This window comes from Neopsephotus bourkii, unplaced genomic scaffold, assembly GCF_033783945.1.
Source record: "Neopsephotus bourkii isolate Nb327-2 ecotype Australia unplaced genomic scaffold, CSIRO-AGI_Nbou_v1 NB_1234, whole genome shotgun sequence".
NCBI lineage: Eukaryota > Metazoa > Chordata > Aves > Psittaciformes > Psittacidae > Neopsephotus > Neopsephotus bourkii.
Genome location: NW_026901719.1, coordinates 4068332 through 4088464, shown reverse-complemented (window position 1 = coordinate 4088464; position 20133 = coordinate 4068332). Strand labels below are relative to the sequence as shown.

Here is a 20133-nt window from a genome sequence, read left to right as displayed (position 1 = left end):
GTGGCTGCCCCATACCTGGCAGTGTTCAAGGCCAGGTTGGATGGGGCTTTGAAGAACCTGGTCTAATGGAAGGTGTCCCTGCCCACAGCAGGGGGGTTGGAACTGGATGATATTTAAGGTCCCTTCCAACCCAAACCAGTCTGTGATTCTGTGATTATTTAGTAACAGCAAGTCCTATATTAGTCTCCATCTGTTTTACAGCCCTGGTGTAATAATTTCTTTTCCATAATTTATGTAATGTTTTTCCCTTTACCTTTTAATTATATAGGAGGCTGTTCTTACAGGCACTTGGATGACTTTAACTGTGGGGGTTGTGGACTGGAAATCACAGAATACAGTCAAGTCCTATCACCGTGTAATCTTAGACCTTTTTCTGACTTACAGGAAATACATATGTAAACATAATTATTGGCCTAAGGAAATGAAATGTCTGCATAATTAGATATTAGTCCAGATCCAACTTATTGAAAGGACAGCATCTAAAAAATTGGCGTCTCTTACAGACTGCTGTTTTTATGGAGGAGAGCTGCCCTCTCCAGTGTGTTGCAGAGATGTGTAGGTATCGTCTGGAACCTCTTCCCTTTGTGACAGCCATGGTGCCAGCAGACTTTTGTTTTTTGTTTTGTTTGTTGTTGTTTTTTTCAATAGGAATTACTATTAAAAAAAAAAATCAGTTAGAAAAAGGTAGAAAATAAAGGCTTTGCAGACACAAAGATTCTGTGATTTCTGTGTGTCAGTGTGAAGCATACATAGGCAAAGCCAGAAATTGTAATCCTAAAACTACTATTGCTGCTAAAAGGATGTTTAATGACTCTGGGTTTTCCATGATATATGTTCATTATCTTTTCTTCAGAGCTCTGAAGAACTGCAACTTTCAGTGGCCCACATCAAGCAAATTATTGGGATTTTAAGAGACTTCATACGCTCTCCTGAGCAGAGAGTGATGGCTTCTACCATATCTAAGCTGAAAATGGATTTGGACTTTGACAGCACTTCCATCAATCAGATTCATCTGGTGCTGTTTGGATTTCAGGATGCGGTGAGTTCCATGCCCATCGCAGGGTTACAGAGTCTCTTCCCGGACAGAGCTCAACCCAGGGGTTTGCAGTTTCCCCAGTCTTCTTCACTCCTCTTCCTCCTTCTACTGTGAAGGGGCTTGAATGTCACAGTCTGGTCACTGTTTGAAAGCTCTAACCTGAAACAGTCAAAACTGTTAGTTAAATTTGCAAAGGCTGGGAGGGTTTTAGTGACTCAGGCTGTTGAGATTATAAAACTTCATGTGGCTATTGGAAAACATGGTTCTCTTTCCTCAGGTGTAAGCACTGCCACTACTTTTACTCATTTATTTATAGGTGAACAAAGTATTAAGAAATCACTTAATAAGGCCCCACTGGATGTTTGCAATGGATAACATAATTCGCCGTGCAGTCCAAGCAGCAGTCACTATACTTATTCCAGGTAAATCAAAGCAGCTGAAAATAATCTTTAAAGCAAAAAGGTGGCTTTGCATATCAAAGAGTTGCAGCAAATGTAACATTTTAGATGTTTAATCTCTCAACATGCCATTAACTGCATCCCATATGCTACTACATCAAAAGCACAGGGTCAGAATGTCATACAGAAAGAAGTGTTGATCAGGAGGATTAATGCTATACTTGGGGTACAAAAGCGCATAATGAGGAGATAACTAGTGGTTCTGCATCACCAGTGTGGTCCAACTGTGACCAAAGAGAGCAAATTAAATTCAGTCCAAGCTGGAACTTTTGAAGGAAGAAAGAAACTGACTCTGTACAACACTGTAATGGCATCCGAGGTGGGTGACACTGAACAGGTTTGGTTATGTATTCTGAAAACTGATTACTGAGCCGTAGAACAGATGCAGAAAAGGGAGAGCACTAATATAAGGAGGAATGTAGTCTTAGCCTTCAGACAGTAGGAAAAATCATCACCACCTGAGGAGGAAGAGGGTAACTGATGAAGAAGTATCTAGGACTAAGTGTGAGTTGGAAATCTGCAAGTGGTTTTATAATTAAGTCTTGAAGTGTTGGGTACCCCTTCCAGTATGAGAATGTCTGGAGAGCATTTAGTGAGGGTGAGCCCTTTCAGTTCAAAGTTGCTATTGTTTTTAAGCCAGATACGCAAAAATTTTTAGGACTTTGCTTGTAGAAGAAAAATGGCAGCCATTCTTTGGTGGGTAGGGTGGCCACCTGCAGCACATGCTGAAACAACTGGGGTTAGAATTGCTACCTGGAGAAGAGGAAGGCTTTGTAAACAGTCTTGATCCAGGGTGATCAGAAGGAGATTAGGAGAATGATGATGCTTTGAAAGCAAGCTTTGAAGGGTTTCTCATTAGCACATTTAGTTTCTTCTTACTCATTTAATCACAAATGTATTTGTCCCCTCTATAGCTGTAACCTACAGCTACCTACCTCTACTGGTATGTTACAGCTAAGGTACTACATTGCCACCAATTTTAGAATTGATGCTGGGGAACCTGTGGTCCAGCTTGCATAAGGCTTTGCTATTCCCCTGCTCAGTATTGCAGTAAAGCACAAGGTGTAAATAGTCTACTTCCTGAGCTGAAGGTTCCCCAAGAAAAGCTGCAACACCTCTGAAGAGAGACCTGTCCAAAGAAATTCTCTTACCTGCTTTCTTTACCAGAGCTTCGAGCTCACTTTGAGCCAGCGTCAGAAATTGAAAGCGGGGAAAAAGACAGAGATGAAGCAGAGGACAGTTTCCAGCCCACTGAACATAACAGGGCTGAGGATCCCACCACCACATCAGGAGTCAGCACCCTCAGTTCTGTGGTGTCCCATGAGGCTCAGCAGCAGCTTAGCCTGGAGCTGGGCAGACTTAAACAAGAGACCTTAAGGTAATGCTCCTGTAAAGGCTGCGGATTTGTTTTCAGGCAGTCTTTGAGAAACTCTCAGATGTTGCTTTCTACTGAGACATGCGCATACCTAACATCGATACTGTTCAACTACCACTGCTGCCTCAAGGTGAAGCAGGCTTTCCAGGAACACAAAGGAATTCAGAATAACTTGGCAGTACCAGTAGGACAACTCAACAGTCTTCAGTATTGAAGTATTGTTTCTGTGTAGTTAATTGTTTAATTGCAGAACGTCACGTTGTGTTTCTACTGTTAAGTAATGACGTTTGTGCGACTGTGTGGTTTCCTTCCTGCTCCCTTGGCTTCTTTGACACCACCTCACACCGTAGCACTGCTCTCTGAGCTGTCCCTGTAAGGAAAGGCCAGGGCAGCACCATCCTGGCCCACAGGGCAGGCTACCCACTGATCAGCATAAGCAGAGCTCAGCAGAGCCCCTGTCCTGTTTCTCCTGGGTTACTGCATTTGTAGGCTGCTGCCAGTGTGTTGACAGCTTACATTCTTGTTCTCCTTCATGGATGTGATGTAAATCTGTGATCAGAACACTCCTGGTAAAACATCACTCTTACATTGTTCAGTAGTAAATTGCAGTATAAAGGCAGCTCTGCCCAGGGAGGATGCAAAACAGTTGGAATAGAATTTACAAGCAACTTACTAAATTCTGCAAAGATGAAGGACTTAAAGCACCTTGAATAAGGGAGTCTCAGACAATAAACTAAGCCACAAAATATGCTGCTTCAGACAGTATCTCTCAAGTGCCTCTGTCCTTTGGTAGTCATTAAAAATGATAAATATTTTTTAGCTAGACTGACTTAGTATGGTTGTATTTGATCTCTCTTGTATGCTAACAGCCTTTTGGAAAACCTCGTTCAGAAGGAGAAAGAGTATCAGACCCTCTTACGACAATCTCTGGAGCAAAAAACTCAGGAATTACACTTGCTTCGATTAAAACTTAAACCTGAAGGTTATGAGGAGATACTGCACACTTTGACAGGTGCACACTAATGTATTTTTTTAAAGGATAGGGTGTTGGGGTTGATCAGCCTAAAGGCAGCTCTGGGAGGCCTTAGAGCAGCCTTCCATTACCTAAAGGAGGCCTACGAGGAAAGCTGGAGAGGGACTTTTTAACAAGGGCATGTAGTGATAGAACAAGGGAGAACGACTTTAAACTGAAAGAGGGAAGATTTACATTACATGCTATGAGCGCAGTGGGACACTGGAACAGGTTGCTCAAAGATAATGCTCCACACTTGTCAATGTTCAAGGCCAGGCTGGGTGGGGCATGAACAACTTGGTCTAGTGGAAGGTGTCCTTGCGCATAGCAGGGAGTTGGAACTGGACGATTTTTAGGGACCCTCCCAACCCAAACCATTCTAAGATAACGCTTTAAGCTTCAGTAGTCTGAAACTGACCACTTTAGCCCTGGTTTTGAGGTGCATTAAAACTTTACATTTGTTTTCTGTTAAAGACTCCAACTGGTCTGCAGCACCTTTTAGAGCGAATGCAGACCCTGAGCTCATGAACTGGCTGAAACAACAAGGAGCAGACTCACATGCCATTAAAAGGGTAAAAAAAAAAAAAAAAAGGCAGAACCCCCCACCTTTAAAAAAAGGTCACTGTAGTCAGTATTAGCAGTTTGCTTCAACAAGGGAACGTTAACTTAGGAATGAATTTGCCTTTTAGTTTGCTGAAGAAGATTACACACTAAATGCTGTCCTTAATGATATCACTAAGGATGACCTGCGCTACCTTCAGCTGCGGTAAGGAGGTATTTCTTAGTTCCCTGGTGAGACTGTAATTGAAGTAGATTGTAAAAACCTTCCTCAGAAGTTCAGTTACTGAAATAATCAGTGACCCGTCAGTTGCAACTGCTGCAAATTTAATCACAGGTTTGTTGTTGATGTTTTTCACATCTTAACTGATGCAGCGAAACACCTGCACCTCCGGTGCTTCAAGTTATCTAAGTTTGGGCATTTGTCAAAGTTGGGAGTTATTTCTGCACCCTTCAGGATGATGTAATCACAGGAATAGCAGGCATCCATCACTTGCTGTGCCTGCTCCTTGACTCAAGTCCTTTCATCATCACTATGTCAGTCAGCCCCTGGCTGAACTGGAAGAGATTTAGCTGCTAACTCAGGGAAGTATGTAGTGTTTCCTACGTAGTGTCATAACCAGTACAGCCTTGGGATTTCTAGGTTTTACTTCTTGCTAATGTTAAAGAAGATGAGGAAGTGCTCCATAATGCTTCTCTATTCTACTTCATACAGGGGTGGTCTTCTCTGCAGGATTTGGAATGCAATATTAAACCACCGACAAACATCTGGCAAGACCTCTGCACCGGTGGTTCATTCCTCAGAAGGAGAACATGACATGGGAATAAACAAATGAAAACTGCATTCCCTACACTTAAATTGTTAGATGTATATATATATGGCTGTACAGTGGCCTTGCAGGTTTTGCACGGCGATGTAGCTTGTTTGACCTTCAGTGTAACACAGTGACTAGCACAGCTTTTATGTCAGTGTCAGTGCACTTAAATTATTTCTGACAGAGTAATGCAGAAGTCAAATGCTTGTCACTGTAACCTAAAGCATTAGCTGAGGAAAAAAACCTCACCTTTTCTGCAAACTGGGTACCACACACTTGAATTGGGTTTAGCATTGTGAAAACTCTGAACTTTAACATGGTACAGCTCTGGCGGTTGGAGCAGGGAGGGGATGTGCCAGAGCTCATGGCACCTTTTCCCACATGTCTGTATAAAACGTTTGTATTAAAGCTGCCTTCACAGAACTCCTAAGAAAAGCCTGGTGCAATGTCTTCCTTTATTAACATTCCTGCAGCAAACCCATAGCATCTAAAGGGCATTTCTGGAGGTCTTGGGAGGAAAATGGTTCATCAAGAAACAAAGCAAACACACTACGAGGTGAGCGGTGTTGAAGTTTTGTTTTTTTTTTTTTAACTGTTCATAACAGTCCAAAGACAAGTTGATAAAGCAGATGCAAAGCAATTTCAGTAAGCTGCTGCTTTAACTTCCGAAACAACATTCAGCATGTTTAACAAAATCCAAACTGAGATGGATTTACCCATACATTTCCTCATCTGAAAGGGCTTTTAAATAAGCTTAAAGGTTGTTTCTGATTCATTTAAGTTCCTGTAAATACATTCAGTTATGAATAAATTATGACAATAGAAAGTCCTTTAGCTGGTAGACTTGTAGCTTATCCACTGGTTTGGGCCCCGCACTTCAAAGGGTGGCTCATTGAAGTAGATGTGGTGACAGAGCTCCTCCAGTGGTGGCTCTGGGTCAGTGGTAGCAAACTGAGCTGCTTCCTCAATCTCCTTCCTTACTGCCACATCAATATCCTAAACCAAGAATGGATGCTGATTAGAAGGCAGTTCAGATAAAGCACCTTAATTCTGAATTTAAACACAATGATGAAGTGTTGGTCAGAACTAGTGTTAATGCTGTTTACAAACATAGATGAAAAAGCTGTGAGAAACCCCTCTCTGCTAAACTGCAGCTTTTTGTGACTTCTGGACAGTACCTATACCTTACTGCCTGAGGAATATGACCCCACTGATCTTCTACAGTTTCTGTTCTGATTCTGCAAACCACTGAGAGGGTCAGAGGCAATTTGGGGGTTTTATTAAACACAGCTGATGAAGGTATTTATAACATTTACTTAGAGGACTCCTGGCTCCTTCATGAGGATTATTCACTGTTGACAATTTCTCTTTCAGACTTTTACCCCCTTCCTACGTAGTTGAGAATGGCTCGGTAGTTTTGACTTCTACATTTACATATAACAAGAGCTGTAACTGAAAGATGATCTCCCATGCACACAGCCTTCCTCAGCACCACTCAGCACCACCTCAAATCCTCCAGAGCTTGCTTATATGGCAACTAAAGGCCATACCTTTAATTCTTCAATGCTAGCCAGGTTATTGTTGACCATTCTGTCCTTCAGCAAAGTAATGGGATCACTTTTGCTTCTCACTTCTTGAATTTCTTCCCTAGTGCGATAGCTAGGACCAAGAGAAAGAGAGACATGAACTGCTTCAGAAGTGTCCTTGACCAGAGGCAAGGTTCTGGATGCAGCTCACTCTTAGAAAGGCGTGAACAAAGAATCGTCAGGAACGCAATGAAAATACAGTGAAGCTCATCACTCAGAGGGTGGCACAGCTACATCTAGAACACTCCTTAGATGTGTAAGTGGTAACCGAGCTACCATAGCTCCAGAAATGAATGTAATGTAAGTAGGGGAAAGAGAGCAATCCCAGCCTGAGGCAATTCCCACAAGAGGCTGCATTTCCTCCTTCCCATCACCCCTGGGGTGATGACGCTAGATTATTAAACTAGATGACTTGCTGCATGCTTCCAACTCACTACAAGTTTCCAAAGCACTGGGCTACACCTCCTGTTTCATTCAGATATATCAGTTGGTACAATGCCCGAGCATTCTTGTCACCTTCCTGTTTGTGTTTTTAAGAAGTGTTCTACTTTACTTGACTGGACAATCCAAACTGTTCCTGCAATCTTAGCATACTGAGCTATACATACTATAAAATCCTTGGAAAAACATGACGCTTTCCAGTCAAAGCTCAATTAGAACACACTTTAACTTCATGCTGAAAGCAGAATCCATTAATAAAAAGCACAAAAGTTTGACTTTGTGCTCACAATTGTCTATCTCAGTTTCATCATAACCTTTATATGAGCTTCGTAACACATTTAAAGATGCAGTCTAAGAGTTTCAGGATTTTGACCATCACTACTTAGTTGTTTCAGTGAATGCCAAGAACATGCCAGTACCTTATTCCAGGGTCACTCATACTATGGCCGTGGTAACGGTAGGTCTGTAACTCCATCACAATAGGACCCTTAAAAAGGAAAAAAACAAACCAGCACAGAGCATGTTACCACCTTAAGGGACCAATTATGTGGCTACAGCAGCAAGTATTTGCTATAGGTGAAATGCACCATGATTGTAACTCAGTGTTTTTCTCCATTTAATTTTCACAGTACTACCACAACTAGTAAAATAAAGCTTCACTCTTTTCAAATGAAAGTATAGGTTGATAACGTGAACTTTTATTCTCAGATTCTTACTGAGCAGCATTAAATAACTTCTTCCCTCCCAGGGCCCTTCCACCATTAGTCAGACTATTTCCAAATGCCAATTGTTTCACTGCCAGGTTGGAACTCACAAAACCCTTTTCTTCTGCACAAACCCTGTTCTTTTTCTGTTGTACATTCCCAGTGCAAGCATTATTCCACCAAATATTAAAAACCCTGCAAACCCGGTGTATGGTACTTGGGTGATAAGACACTCATGCTGATTCACCTGCTAATGCTGATTTACATCTGTGTAAATATGGAATTACCAGTATGTTCCTTCATGCTTCCCCTAATTTATCTCTTCAAAGACAACAACTGCCTGACAGCCAGGACACCTTTCACAACAAAATTTAACTGGAGGAGAACTGCGGAAAAAGATGTCAGAGCATCGGGATAAAGACATCTATTTTAAATGTTTGATACCACTCGCATGTCACTCAATGAAGAACTTTTTAATACAGCAGTAATATGGCTAAGAATTTCACCTATGGAAAAGGAATGACTACAGACTTACTTTGCCAGATCTGCAGTGCTCAGCAGCAAACTTTGTTGCTTCTCGAACACAGAGAACATCCATGCCATCCACCTGAAAACAGAAACTACACATTGAGGCAAAAAAATGCCAAAGCCCAAATTCCCAATTTGAGCACTTCCACAAGCACAACATGAATCCAGCTGTAAACTCTCCTGTATTAAAAAAAAATTTATAAATTAATGTATAAATAAATACATACATGTGTGCATGCCCATTCTCTCTCCAAAAAAACAACAGTGTCTGTACTCACTCTGAGACCTGGAATGAAGTTTCCTCTTCTGTAGTAGTCGGTACTGGCTGCAGCTCTTTCATTTGAAGTTCCCATTCCATACCGGTTATTCTCACAGACAAAAATACAAGGCAACTTCCACAAGGCAGCCATGTTGTATGCTTCAAATACCTGGCCCTGAGAGAAAAAGTTGCATCTAGATAGGGAGCTCAGCCTTCAGGCATTAGGCTCTAATCATTCATCTGTAGAGGTCTAGTTAGGAGATATTTCAATACTGAAAGTGATCTGAAAACAGCCACTTGCTGCAGCTCTGCAGGAATTAAAGGGAAGGTACATTAAGTAATGTGACTTTCATTTCAACTATTAGATCATAGAACTTAATTTTTAAACCTGGGTCAGTATCTGTGTTAGGGTAGCAGAAAACCTTCAACTTTCACTGAAGTATTTCTGCAGCAGTCAAAAATCTGTCATAATTGATTAATCTGGCAGGATGCTGCTACAGCAAAGTAAGAGAAAAGTTTAACCACAGTGACTATATCAGCCTTGGTACTCTAAGACAGAGGGAAAACTAAGAACTGGGATCTCGCATCTGTTGAAAGTGGGAAATTCTATCAACAGTACACTCTAAACAACTAGCTTCTTATCTGGCTGAGTGTCTCTGCTGATAACATGACAAGACTGGACAGAATGTCTATAACAAGCAGCTCTGTGAGCTGCTCTGTTCTCTTCTCTTGTCTTCAAAAATCTAGGTTACATGTTGCTTCATATTCAGCAGCTGTCACCTTCACTGCTGTTGTTCAGAGATCTCCTGACAGCACAAACACATCAGGGTGACACACTTAAATGAGCCAGGTACAACTGGAAAGAGGAAAGCAAGAGTAACTGGAAAACTCTGCTCCTACGACTCACACAGGATTCACATAATTAACTGTTTGCCCCACAGACTCCCTGAATAGTTCTGGAAGGGAAGGAGCTGAGCAGCTTTCTTTCCACTTCAGCAACAAGTGTAGAGTTCAAAATGGGGGTGGGGAAGGAAAGATGTTTACACAGGTCCAAAATATGATAAAAAAATCCACACACAGGCTACATTCCTGATATACAAAGAGCACACTGTTCATATAGTTCTCCAAGGACTAAGAAAATACAAATAACAGGTGCTAGTATGCTAATTTGCAAGGTGCCTGGTCATCTACATGAGATCTGTCTCAGTGCATAATAATTCACAACAAAATACCTAAGAAAAACTGCAGTGAGCTGTAGAACTAAGGGTTTGCATACCCTTCCCTCTCTAGGATTGCTTTTATATGCATTAGTTGTCTCTTTCTAGTAAAGTATCCTCTCAGCAGAAAGCCCAACAAACAATCAGAGCAGAAGCTCCAAGTCAGATATTGCCTGGGCGACAGCATTACCCAGAGAGGGCAAGAGGTGCTCCCCACTACTTGGTGGAAAGACAGAGCTCACAGTTCACAGAACAAAAACAGATCACCAACAGCCGCTCTCCTCCTCACCACACCACACCAGACAAAGCGGATTTACCTGATTGGCTGCACCATCCCCATATAAGGCCATGCAGATTTCATTTTTACCAAAGTATTTACAGGCCAGTGCAATCCCAGCTCCAAGAGGAACCTATCACAGAGTACAGGAAAAAACACCATTTTACAGCAATGTTTAAAGGAGCTGGAGATAGGCAGCTTGTGAATTGTGAAGAGACATTTACACTATCAGAGATCCGCTCAGCATACACGTAGTCAGTAGGGAACTACCAACTCACTTCCATTTGTGCCAATCTCTATTACAGCTAAAATTCACACATCGCTTACATATATCTCAAGTGTGATACATCTTTGCTCCAGATTACTGAACAGTGAGCAAAACAGAATAAAGACATCATAAATTTAACAGCCTCAGAACAATGGTGGCTGCATAGAAGTTCACACCACAAACACTGAAACACTGATAGAGGACAGGAGCCACATTCAACTTGTGTTTTGAAGCAGAAGTCATGTATATACCTGAGCACCAACAATTCCATTTCCACCATAGAAGTTTTTGGTATACATATGGATTGATCCTCCTTTTCCCTTTGCACATCCTCCTTTTCGCCCTGTAACATGAATAACAAGCAATGTACTTTTCCAAAGGAAAAATCCTATGCAAATGGGAATATCTAATTCAGTTCCTAAAGGCACTAACAGTAAGACCAGGTTGTTATCATTACATCTATGTGGATTTAAGAAACAACAGCCATTCCCCAAAGTGTTTACACTTAAATATATCATAAAACAAATACAAGGGTGAAAGAGAAAAGTAAAGGAAACCTAATTCAGGAAATACAGAATGAGATTAAGAAGAACTTTTACAAGCAACCAAGAAGTTTCAGTGCTCTACCTACGTACAAGTCTCTGCAACACAATAAATACAACATATGCTATCAAGAGAAGTCCTCTGAGTTTGTGCTTTTGAACTGCAAGCACTTAAATATTCCTTAGGACTTAAGTCTTATAGTAAAACGTGGTTGCATCATAACACTGTAAAATTAAAACTAAACTGCTTCTGATGCCTCAGCAGACATTGTGCATCAACATCATTTTCGATTGTACTAACACATTCTGCCACAAGTACAGCAGCATGCAAATCCTTCTCCTTTTACTGAGCACAAACCTGTAAGTTCAGTGAGAATTTCTCGAATAGGCACTCCTCGTGTATAGGTAAAGCCATGAGCCCTGTAAGCTGTTATCACATGGTCTGTAGGCTTTATGGCAGCTTCAATCCCTACGCAGCAAGCCTCCTGTTACAACAAAAAAAAAAAGTCAATTTAGCAGTGAAGAAAAGCAAACATCCACAGCCAGCAGTGTGGCCAGGGCTAGCTATGACTCCCCCCATACATCGAAACAGCAGTACTAACTGGCTGTTGTTTTACAGTGGCCACACGATCTACCAGACACTGCTTGAGGACAAGGATGTGAGCCTCCAAATGCACTGATTTTACTATGCTGCAGTTGCTCATTCCTCTCATTCAGCTGATCTTCAGATGCACCTTGCCGTCTCTCTCTTCCTATTGCTATCCCAAGATTTCAGGCATTCCCCTGTGTGCCAAGACATTGTTTTTCAAGAAACAATGAACTACCTCATGGATCCAACTACTACTTCAGACACTGCACATCTAGATTTATTCTCCACTCTAGTCAAATCCCTACATTAAGTAAGGTAAGACAATAAAAAATCCCTGGGGAAAAAAAAGGTACTCTTACCTGGCCATCGTACAAGTGGCAGAAGCCACGAATAATCTTCTGCTTGTACAGCTGGTCAGCCTTCAGCTCCATGCGTCGGATGGACTGCATTGTCTTGTAGTAGTGGAGCCCCTCCTCTCGAGTCATCACTGTGGTGGTACCGGGGCCTTCTTCTAGGCGATGAAGGTCACATTTCTGCAAAGTTGAACATGTAATTATTTCTTGAAAGTAATCTGTCCTATTTACGAGTATCACATAGTTTTTACAGTGTCCTATTTTCAAATACAGTGTAATAGGCTTTAAAAAAGGGAAAGCCAGCAAAACTTGAATTCATAGGTCAAAATAAGCATAAGGTTTGTGTGCTATTTCCAAATTTAGGGAAATAAAAACTTTAGTTCTACTAAAGGCAGATTTCCACTCACAAAATGAAGTCTCGTAGTTCCTACTATCAGGAGATGAAATACAGCCCTCACAAAACTTGGGAAAGGCATGTTTCCATGGTTGTTGCAGGCTAAATACTTGGTAAGAGCTACAGAGGCTTAGTGAAGACATGATATTGTTTCCTTTGTGAATCAGTTTGTAAGATCTGGCTCTAAGACTGGACTTCATCTCTTCTACCACCACCCGCACCAAGTGGTAACAAACCGCAGCTGCACCAGCCCCCCTGCCAGTCAAACCACCACGTGTACGGCACAACTTCACTCCTAAACGACGGACTGCACTGCGGGAGGTCTCACTTTAGGCACCCATACAGAATAAATGAAATTTAAAGAATTATAAAGCAGTCAAGCTCGGTGGAACAATTCAAACAAATTACTCCATCCATGCAATTAAAGGGACAAAACACTGCTACGTTGGACAAAGATAGCTTACATTAAAGCAAAAGTCCCACCAGAGCAAATCTGCTGGCACCTAGGGGAACTGGATATAACACATGAGCACACCACTCAAGAACGCTACTCAAGAAATGTAGGAGTCTGTACAACTTCAAACATTAAACCTTGTATCTACTGAGAAAAGACTTTTCATATCAACTTCTTTTCCCTCCCTTCCACCTGTGCAACAATTTCAGTACTTTACAGGCACAGAAACTCAGCAGATCGAAGGAAATTTAAAGAACTTCTTCCAGATTTTCTTTTATTAATTCCTGAATCACAAAAGCTACTACTGCCAATAGGAGCATCACTTTTTTTTCTACATACTAGCCACAGCAGAAGGTGACAGAATAGAACAAGCATACTTTTTGGACAGCACCAAGTTAATCACTAAAAATGGGTCCTGTACGATTTCCTCAAAAATCATACAGACCTCAATCAGCTGCACATCTGGGATGCAGATTTTAAAACAAGTAGAGAAACATCAGTACTCTTCCCTTAGAAAAGGTTCTTAGGCACCTTTGTGACTCCCTGCTCACAGCTGCATTGAACTCTCACAGCTGCAAAGTACCACATTCTTAAGAAACAACTAATGTTACTACATACAGCAAAGCAAGGCAGCTCCAGCTGCATCTAGAAATCAAGCCAGACAGCAAGGAGTTTGGTCTGGAAATTCAAACAGTAGCTTTGTAATTGAAAAAGGGGCCAAGTCCATCATGTTAGGATCTACAACACACACAATCACAATGCCGGTATTAAATGTACAGCTTCTTTACCTTAATTTCAAATGTAGCTTCATTTGCAAAGTCTGCATAGTTACGTGATGCTACCATCACTCGAGAGGCCTTAAAACCAACAAAAAAAAAAAAACACAAAACACACATAAACAATATTTAAATATATTTATCAAGTAAAAGCAGACAAATTCTCAAATAATTTCTAACAATACTCCCAAATGGGAAGTACTCCCCTAACAGAGAGTATGAATTACTAACTCTTTCTTTTCAACAGGAATAGAAGTTGGGGGGGGTGCAAGGCAGTGACAATGAAGGGGAATATTGCTTCAGTGGGTAACAGCATGGCTACTACTTAAAAATTATATAGAAACATAAAAGGTGACATACCTGAGGAGACATGAAATACAGAACAACATGAAGTGTGACACAGCAGTGGGGAGGTACAAAGGATATTTAAAAATCTACTACTGTTCTGTCCTAAAGAATGAACACAGGTCACTGACTTATGAATATCTGGTATTTCTAAATTACTTCAGTATGTTTCACTGCAGCACTGCACAGGATGTTCATCTGTCTGTGCATGCACTGTGGCCACAGCATAAGGAATGCACTACACCTTTACCAGCAAAACTGTGTTGCTCATGGAGTTACACACAATTTTCAGTACCTTCTTTTATGATGCAATTCACACACATTAAGCTGAAGGTTGGTTATTGTGATACTTCGAGAATGTCCAGGTCAGTTTCCAAAAAAAGGTCTGACTGATAGCTGTGAGGCTTGGAAAAAAGCCAAGAGACATTTCTCAATCCCTCTTGGTTACCTACTTGGTTGCATATTTGATTTAGAAGTCAGGACCAACCTCTTTATCAGATTAAGTTTTAAATTTATACCAAGTTTCTACACTGTTTACCCCAAAGTGTCAGTATTATCAGTGAAGAAAATCTCTTTTACTTCTACAGCTGGAAGTAAATCAAGAGTTTGGGATTCCCAAAAGCACAGAAGGGCTGAGATTGGAAGGACAGATCTATAGATGAGCCAGAACCCCCTTGCCCTGAATACAACATAAAAGCAACACTGACGAGGCTGTACAAAAGTTCTAAATACATGGCCAGTGCACATATCAAAACTGAACCTTTTTAAGACTGACTTAGGCCTTACCTCACTAACGGCTCCCTAGGTTAGCAGCATTTGGAAGAAAAAAAGAAAAGAAAAAAAAAAAGAAAAAAAGAAACCCAGAAACCCAGTAAATAACTCTAACAGTTAGGGGAAGTGAAGTCGGCAAATTATTAGCCAACTAGAACTCTCTAAGAGGTAGCTTCCTTTACAGGTAAATTCTGTGCCATGGGAATCCATCTATACACTTTGCAATATGCTTATAGTGTATTTTGTATACTTCTTTAAGCTGCTTTAAGACTAGTAATTTTTAACCTTCACTGTAAATACATAAGATTAAGGACAAACATTTACTTTTTGGTAATCGCTGGGATTCACAAATACGTGTTATCTAAAACAGTCCTAGTTTAGATTTACGGAAAGATGCAGTATGGCAGAAGCAGGCCAAGTACTTGCATAAGGGACTAATTTTAAGCATCCATATTTGAAAAATTTAATATAAATATTCCCCTTGTGAATGCAGAGAAACTTTTAGACCCATAGTCCCAACAGATACAGGAAGATGTGCTGGCAACTGTGCCGAGCCGAACCCAGCGTAGCTGCTGCTTGCCGGCCATACCCCTGCCAGGCGGGTGACCCACATCAATCCCCACTAACGGCAAAGGCAGCACGGGCCTTCTACGCCCCGGGCCTTGCCAACTCCCTGTGCCGAGGAGCGAGCGCCAGCGCCCGTTGAGGCCGTTGGCCTCCCACGTTCCGGGGGGCCAAGTAATGGTCGAACTCGCCGTTTTTCCGACGGCGGCAGCAGCGGCCGGACGCTGCAGCACGCGGGACAATATCGCTGATAGCATCTTGAGCATGGAGAGAGGACGCGCAGCGCTGTTTGAACGCTGTCCACCGTCATGGAATCTTATTCAGCCGCCCGCCCTGCCCCGCGCTCCTCGAAGGCACCGCCCACGCTCGCTCCCTCGCTGTTTGCTTGCGGCGCGCATGCGCAGATCTTGGTCTTCGCTGGCGGCAGAGCCGGCGGAGGGCGACGGGGTATCTTCGCGCTTGCCGCTGTACCGATGGTGTTCATGCACGCACCAGTTATATTGGTGTGACTCGTGAAGCACAAGTGCTTGGAGTGTTCTGCTGGCCTGCTCAAGTTTATCGCAAGGACAGATGGCACCTGGGATGGGGTAACTCCTGCTATCTCCAAGATTATTTTCTCTCTGCCAGCTCCCAGTATTGTTTCTTCTCTGTCATTTTGAAAAAGCTATTCCTTGTTCTCCTCCATTACACTACCTCTATCTAACATTTTCACCTCTCCTAATATCTCCTTCGCACCCAGCTTTTATTCTTATTAATCCATATTTCTTTTACCATTTTGAAAACCGGCCTCTGATCGGAACGGGGGGTGGGGGTGGGGGCGGGGAGGGAGGGGTGTAGAGGTGGGGGTGCTTGCACTGGGGAGGATGGTGAGGCTGTCAGAATACCCTGCAGTTCATGGTCAATCAAGGATTCACCACTTTATTCCGTAGTTTTTGCATTCTGCATAGGAGATTCATGGGTTCATCTCCTTTTGACCAAGAGAATGAAGAACAAAGTATGTGAGACACAAAGTTTGCTCACCAAGCTACCTGTTGAAGTAAAGGTTGAAGTAGAGGTCTCAAGAGTTCTATGAACAGTTGTTAACTTTGGACATGGTCCTGATCAAAGGAAGAATCATTATTGCTACAAAAGAATGCAGTGTAGCTTATTTCAAGTTCAGTGTCATTACCTGTTCCTTCTCCACATGAAAGAAGAAAGCAAAGCAGCTTTTATAATTATTCATTTGCAGATTGATATTTTATTACACTTCTAGTAGTCATAGGAAATAGTTACTTTTGTTGGGAAAGGATCCATCTTTTCCTCCCTGGAAATATAGTAAAGCATTGATCTACATTACCTCTGCATCTTTTTTACTTTTCATGGTATTCCATTAATATTCATGTGTTTTCTCCATTAAAACCTCTTCCGACATCCTGAAATGATTGAGTTTCCCCACAGAAAATTAACTCAGAAAGTAATTCATGCATGAGGTAAGCAATGAAAACATAATCAAATCAGAAGCAGAGAATGACCATAGAAAATAATTTAATGGAAGATGTTTATGTAATATTTCATAATGGAGCACCTTGCCATGGGTGACTTTAGTATTACCGCATCAAGGGTGTGTTGCGGGGCAGTTGGCCAAAGCCCATTGTTTCCTATTGTTCTGGGTGTGATCCTAAAATGTTCTTTTTCGGATTGCAGCTGCTGTTACAGATGTCTGCCATTGGATTAAGAATAGAGGGAAACATCCAGCATTCAGGACTCACCCCAGCCCACCCCAGGTGAAAGCAATCCTCACCTTACTTCAGGAGTTAGGAGGTTGCTGCCTGATTTTTCTTCTTCCCATGGCACCGTAGCTCTAACTCACAGAAGGCAGCAGTGTAGAGGACTGACCTGTGGCTGCCGGGCGCAGAACAAGTTGTGATCACATTGCTGCAGCCTCATTTGCTCTCTGGGGGCATCCACACCATGGTGTGCTTGCCCGGGTCTTCTGTGTGGCACCATACAGTGGCCCCTTAAATCATAACTATTGTTCGTATTTGTTTAGTTCAAAATGCTTGAAATAAACACAGTAGCCCTTTCAAATGGTATTTCGATGGCACTGTGCAGTGGGATTGTGCTGCATGCTTGGTGGCAAAGGATTCTGTGTAGTGGCATGGTGAGCTGTCCCTGTTTTGGAGGAGTGCCTGTGGAGGATGGTGGCGCAGCCTCATCCATGATGGTCATGGATCCTCCAAGGCCATGCCCTGGCTTCTTCCTAGAGGCAGCTATCAGTTAGCTCCAAAGGAGAGCACACAAGTGAATCAAAGTCCTCAGGAGTGAATGACTGGCAACAATGTCTTGGGATTGAGTTGAAATATTACATTATCAAAGGGAACAGATGTAGCCTTAGTTCCTTTTCCACCTTTAAAGCCAGAGTCACCAGCTTCTCTTCAGATGCATCCTTCAGTTTGAAATACACTACACTCTATCTGAAACTGGTCAGTGGGAACAATAATTTTTCTCTCATTATTCCTTCTTTTGAGTTTTCATTTGAGTCATTTCCCATTTTTCTTCCTGTCTTCTCCTATCTCATCTTCTTGCCCAAATGTTTGTCACTCTTCCACTCTTCCTTTCCTCAGGTCCACATCTCTCACAACAAGCTTTCTCTCCATTTTGCTCTTTTTCCTTCCTCCCCTTCTAATTAATTCCCATTCTGTCCTCCATTTCTGGTAGTTCCTGCTTCAGACAGCAACACTACTCCCAACTCACTTTAAATATTGAGACACATGCAATCACCACTGATGGGGGAATTAGAACAATTAATTGCTCTATCAAAATTCTTTGAGAGTTAATGCAGACCCTGAGCTCATGAACTGGCTAAAACAAGAAGGAGCAGACTCACATGCTATTAAAAAAACCCACAAAACAACAAATAATCTCCCAAACCCCACACCTTTAAAAAAAGGTCACTGTAGTCAGTATTAGCAGTTTGCTTCAACAAGGGAACGTTAACTTGGGAATGAATTTGCCTTTTAGTTTGCTGAAGAAGATTATACACTAAATGCTGTCCTTAATGATATCACTAAGGATGACCTGCGCTACCTTCAGCTGCGGTAAGGAAGTATTTCTTAGTTCCCTGGTGAGACTGTAATTGAAGTAGATTGTAAAAACCTTCTTCAGAAGTTCAGTTACTGAAATAATCAGTGACCCGTCAGTTGCAACTGCTGCAAATTTCATCACAGGTTTGTTGTTGATGTTTTTCACATCTGAACTGATGCAGCGAAACACCTGCACCTCCGGTGCTTCAAGCTATCTATGTTTGGGCATTTGTCAAAGTTGGGAGTTATTTCTGCACCCTTCAGGATAATGTAATCAAAGGGATAGCAGGCATCCATCACTTGCTGTGCCTGCTCCTTGACTCAAGTCCTTTCATCATCACTATGTCAGTCAGCCCCTGGCTGACCTGGAAGAGATTTAGCTGCCACGTCAGGGAAGTATGTAGTGTCATAACCAGTACAGCCTTGGGATTTCTAGGTTTTACTTCTTGCTAACGTTAAAGAAGATGAGGAAGTTCTCCCTAATGCTTCTCGTCCTGGGTTCAGCAGTAGCTGTCATTTTTCTCCTCCTTAGTAGCTGGCGCAGTGCTGTTTTTTTGACTTTAAGCTTGGGAACAGTGCTGATAACACTGATGTTTTTAGTTGCTGCTCAGTAATGTTCACTGTGAGCAAGGACTTTGAGTCTCATGCTCTGCCAGGAAGGAGGGGAAGCCAGGAGGAAACAGAGACTGGACACCTGACCCAAACTAACCAAAGGGGCATTACATATCAAAGCACCTCATGCCCAGGATGTAAACTGGGGGCAGTTACCCCGAAGGGCTAGATCACTGCTCGGTTGGGCTGGGTACTGGTCGGCAGGTGGTGAGTGGTTGTATTCTCTTCCCTTGTTATTTCCCTTATCATTGTTATTATTGGTGGTAGCAGCAGTGGTTTGTGTTATATCTTAGTTACTGGACTGCTCTTATGTCCACCAGTGGGAGTTACATTCTCCTCCCCATCCCTCCGGGAGCTGGGGTGGGGGAGGGGAAGGGGGAAGACAGAGACTGCATGGTCTGGTTTACATCTGGGCTTCAACCATAACACCCGTCTATTCTCCTTCATACAGGGGTGGTCTTCTCTGCAGGATTTGGAATGCAATATTAAACCACCGACAAACATCTGGCAAGACCTCTGCACCGGTGGTTCATGCCTCAGAAGAAGAACATGACATGGGAATAAACAAATGAAAACTGCATTCCCTACACTTAAATTATTAGATGTATATATACATGGCTGTACAGTGGCCTTGCAGGTTTTGCACGGCGATGTAGCTTGTTTGACCTTCAGTGTAACACACAGTGACTAGCACAGCTTTTAGGTCAGTGTCAGTGCACTTAAATTATTTCTGACAGAGTAATGCAGAAGTCAAATGCTTGTCACTGTAACCTAAAGCATTAGCTGAGGAAAAAAACCTCACCTTTTCTGCAAACTGGGTACCACACACTTGAATTGGCTTTAGCATTGTGAAAACTCTGAACTTTAACATGTTACAGCTCTGGCGGTTGGAGCAGGGAGGGGATGTGCCAGAGCTCATGGCACCTTTTCCCACATGTCAGTATAAAACGTTTGTATTAAAGCTGCCTTCACAGAACTCCTAAGAAAAGCCTGGTGCAATGTCTTCCTTTATTAACATTCCTGCAGCAAACCCATAGCATCTAAAGGGCATTTCTGGAGGTCTTGGGAGGAAAATGGTTCATCAAGAAACAAAGTAAACACACTACGAGGTGAGCGGTGTTGAAGTTTATTTTTTTT

At 42.2% G+C, this 20133-nt stretch overlaps 2 protein-coding genes across 15 annotated transcripts in view; one reads left to right on the top strand and one right to left on the bottom strand.

Moving 5' to 3' along the window:
* MAP3K15 (mitogen-activated protein kinase kinase kinase 15) overlaps positions 1–19984 on the top strand; it is a 101166-nt gene extending 81182 nt beyond the window's left edge. For 3 of the 14 annotated variants that reach the window (XM_061364548.1, XM_061364552.1, XM_061364551.1), the window contains 7 exons: positions 854–1039; positions 1353–1458; positions 2662–2872; positions 3739–3881; positions 4356–4453; positions 4571–4647; positions 5155–5611. In XM_061364548.1, coding sequence (XP_061220532.1) covers positions 854–1039; positions 1353–1458; positions 2662–2872; positions 3739–3881; positions 4356–4453; positions 4571–4647; positions 5155–5275 — 942 coding nt within the window. In that variant the 3' untranslated portion in view covers positions 5276–5611. Of the gene's footprint in view, positions 1–853; positions 1040–1352; positions 1459–2408; positions 2873–3738; positions 3882–4355; positions 4454–4570; positions 4648–5154; positions 5612–18322; positions 18400–19447 lie in introns of those variants that run through there. The other 11 variants (XM_061364550.1, XM_061364553.1, XM_061364549.1 and 8 more) reach the window with 10 other exon arrangements.
* On the bottom strand, positions 5990–15591 carry LOC133218280 (pyruvate dehydrogenase E1 component subunit alpha, mitochondrial-like). The gene is made up of 11 exons (XM_061364593.1): positions 15514–15591; positions 13655–13723; positions 12025–12198; positions 11435–11561; positions 10786–10877; positions 10307–10399; positions 8792–8947; positions 8521–8592; positions 7701–7768; positions 6805–6913; positions 5990–6250 (listed from the first exon to the last, which is right to left on the bottom strand). Exons 1-11 carry the CDS (start codon positions 15586–15588, stop codon positions 6086–6088), a joined length of 1200 nt encoding a protein of 399 aa, XP_061220577.1. The 5' UTR covers positions 15589–15591; the 3' UTR covers positions 5990–6085.
* Positions 19985–20133: the final 149 nt, after the last annotated feature.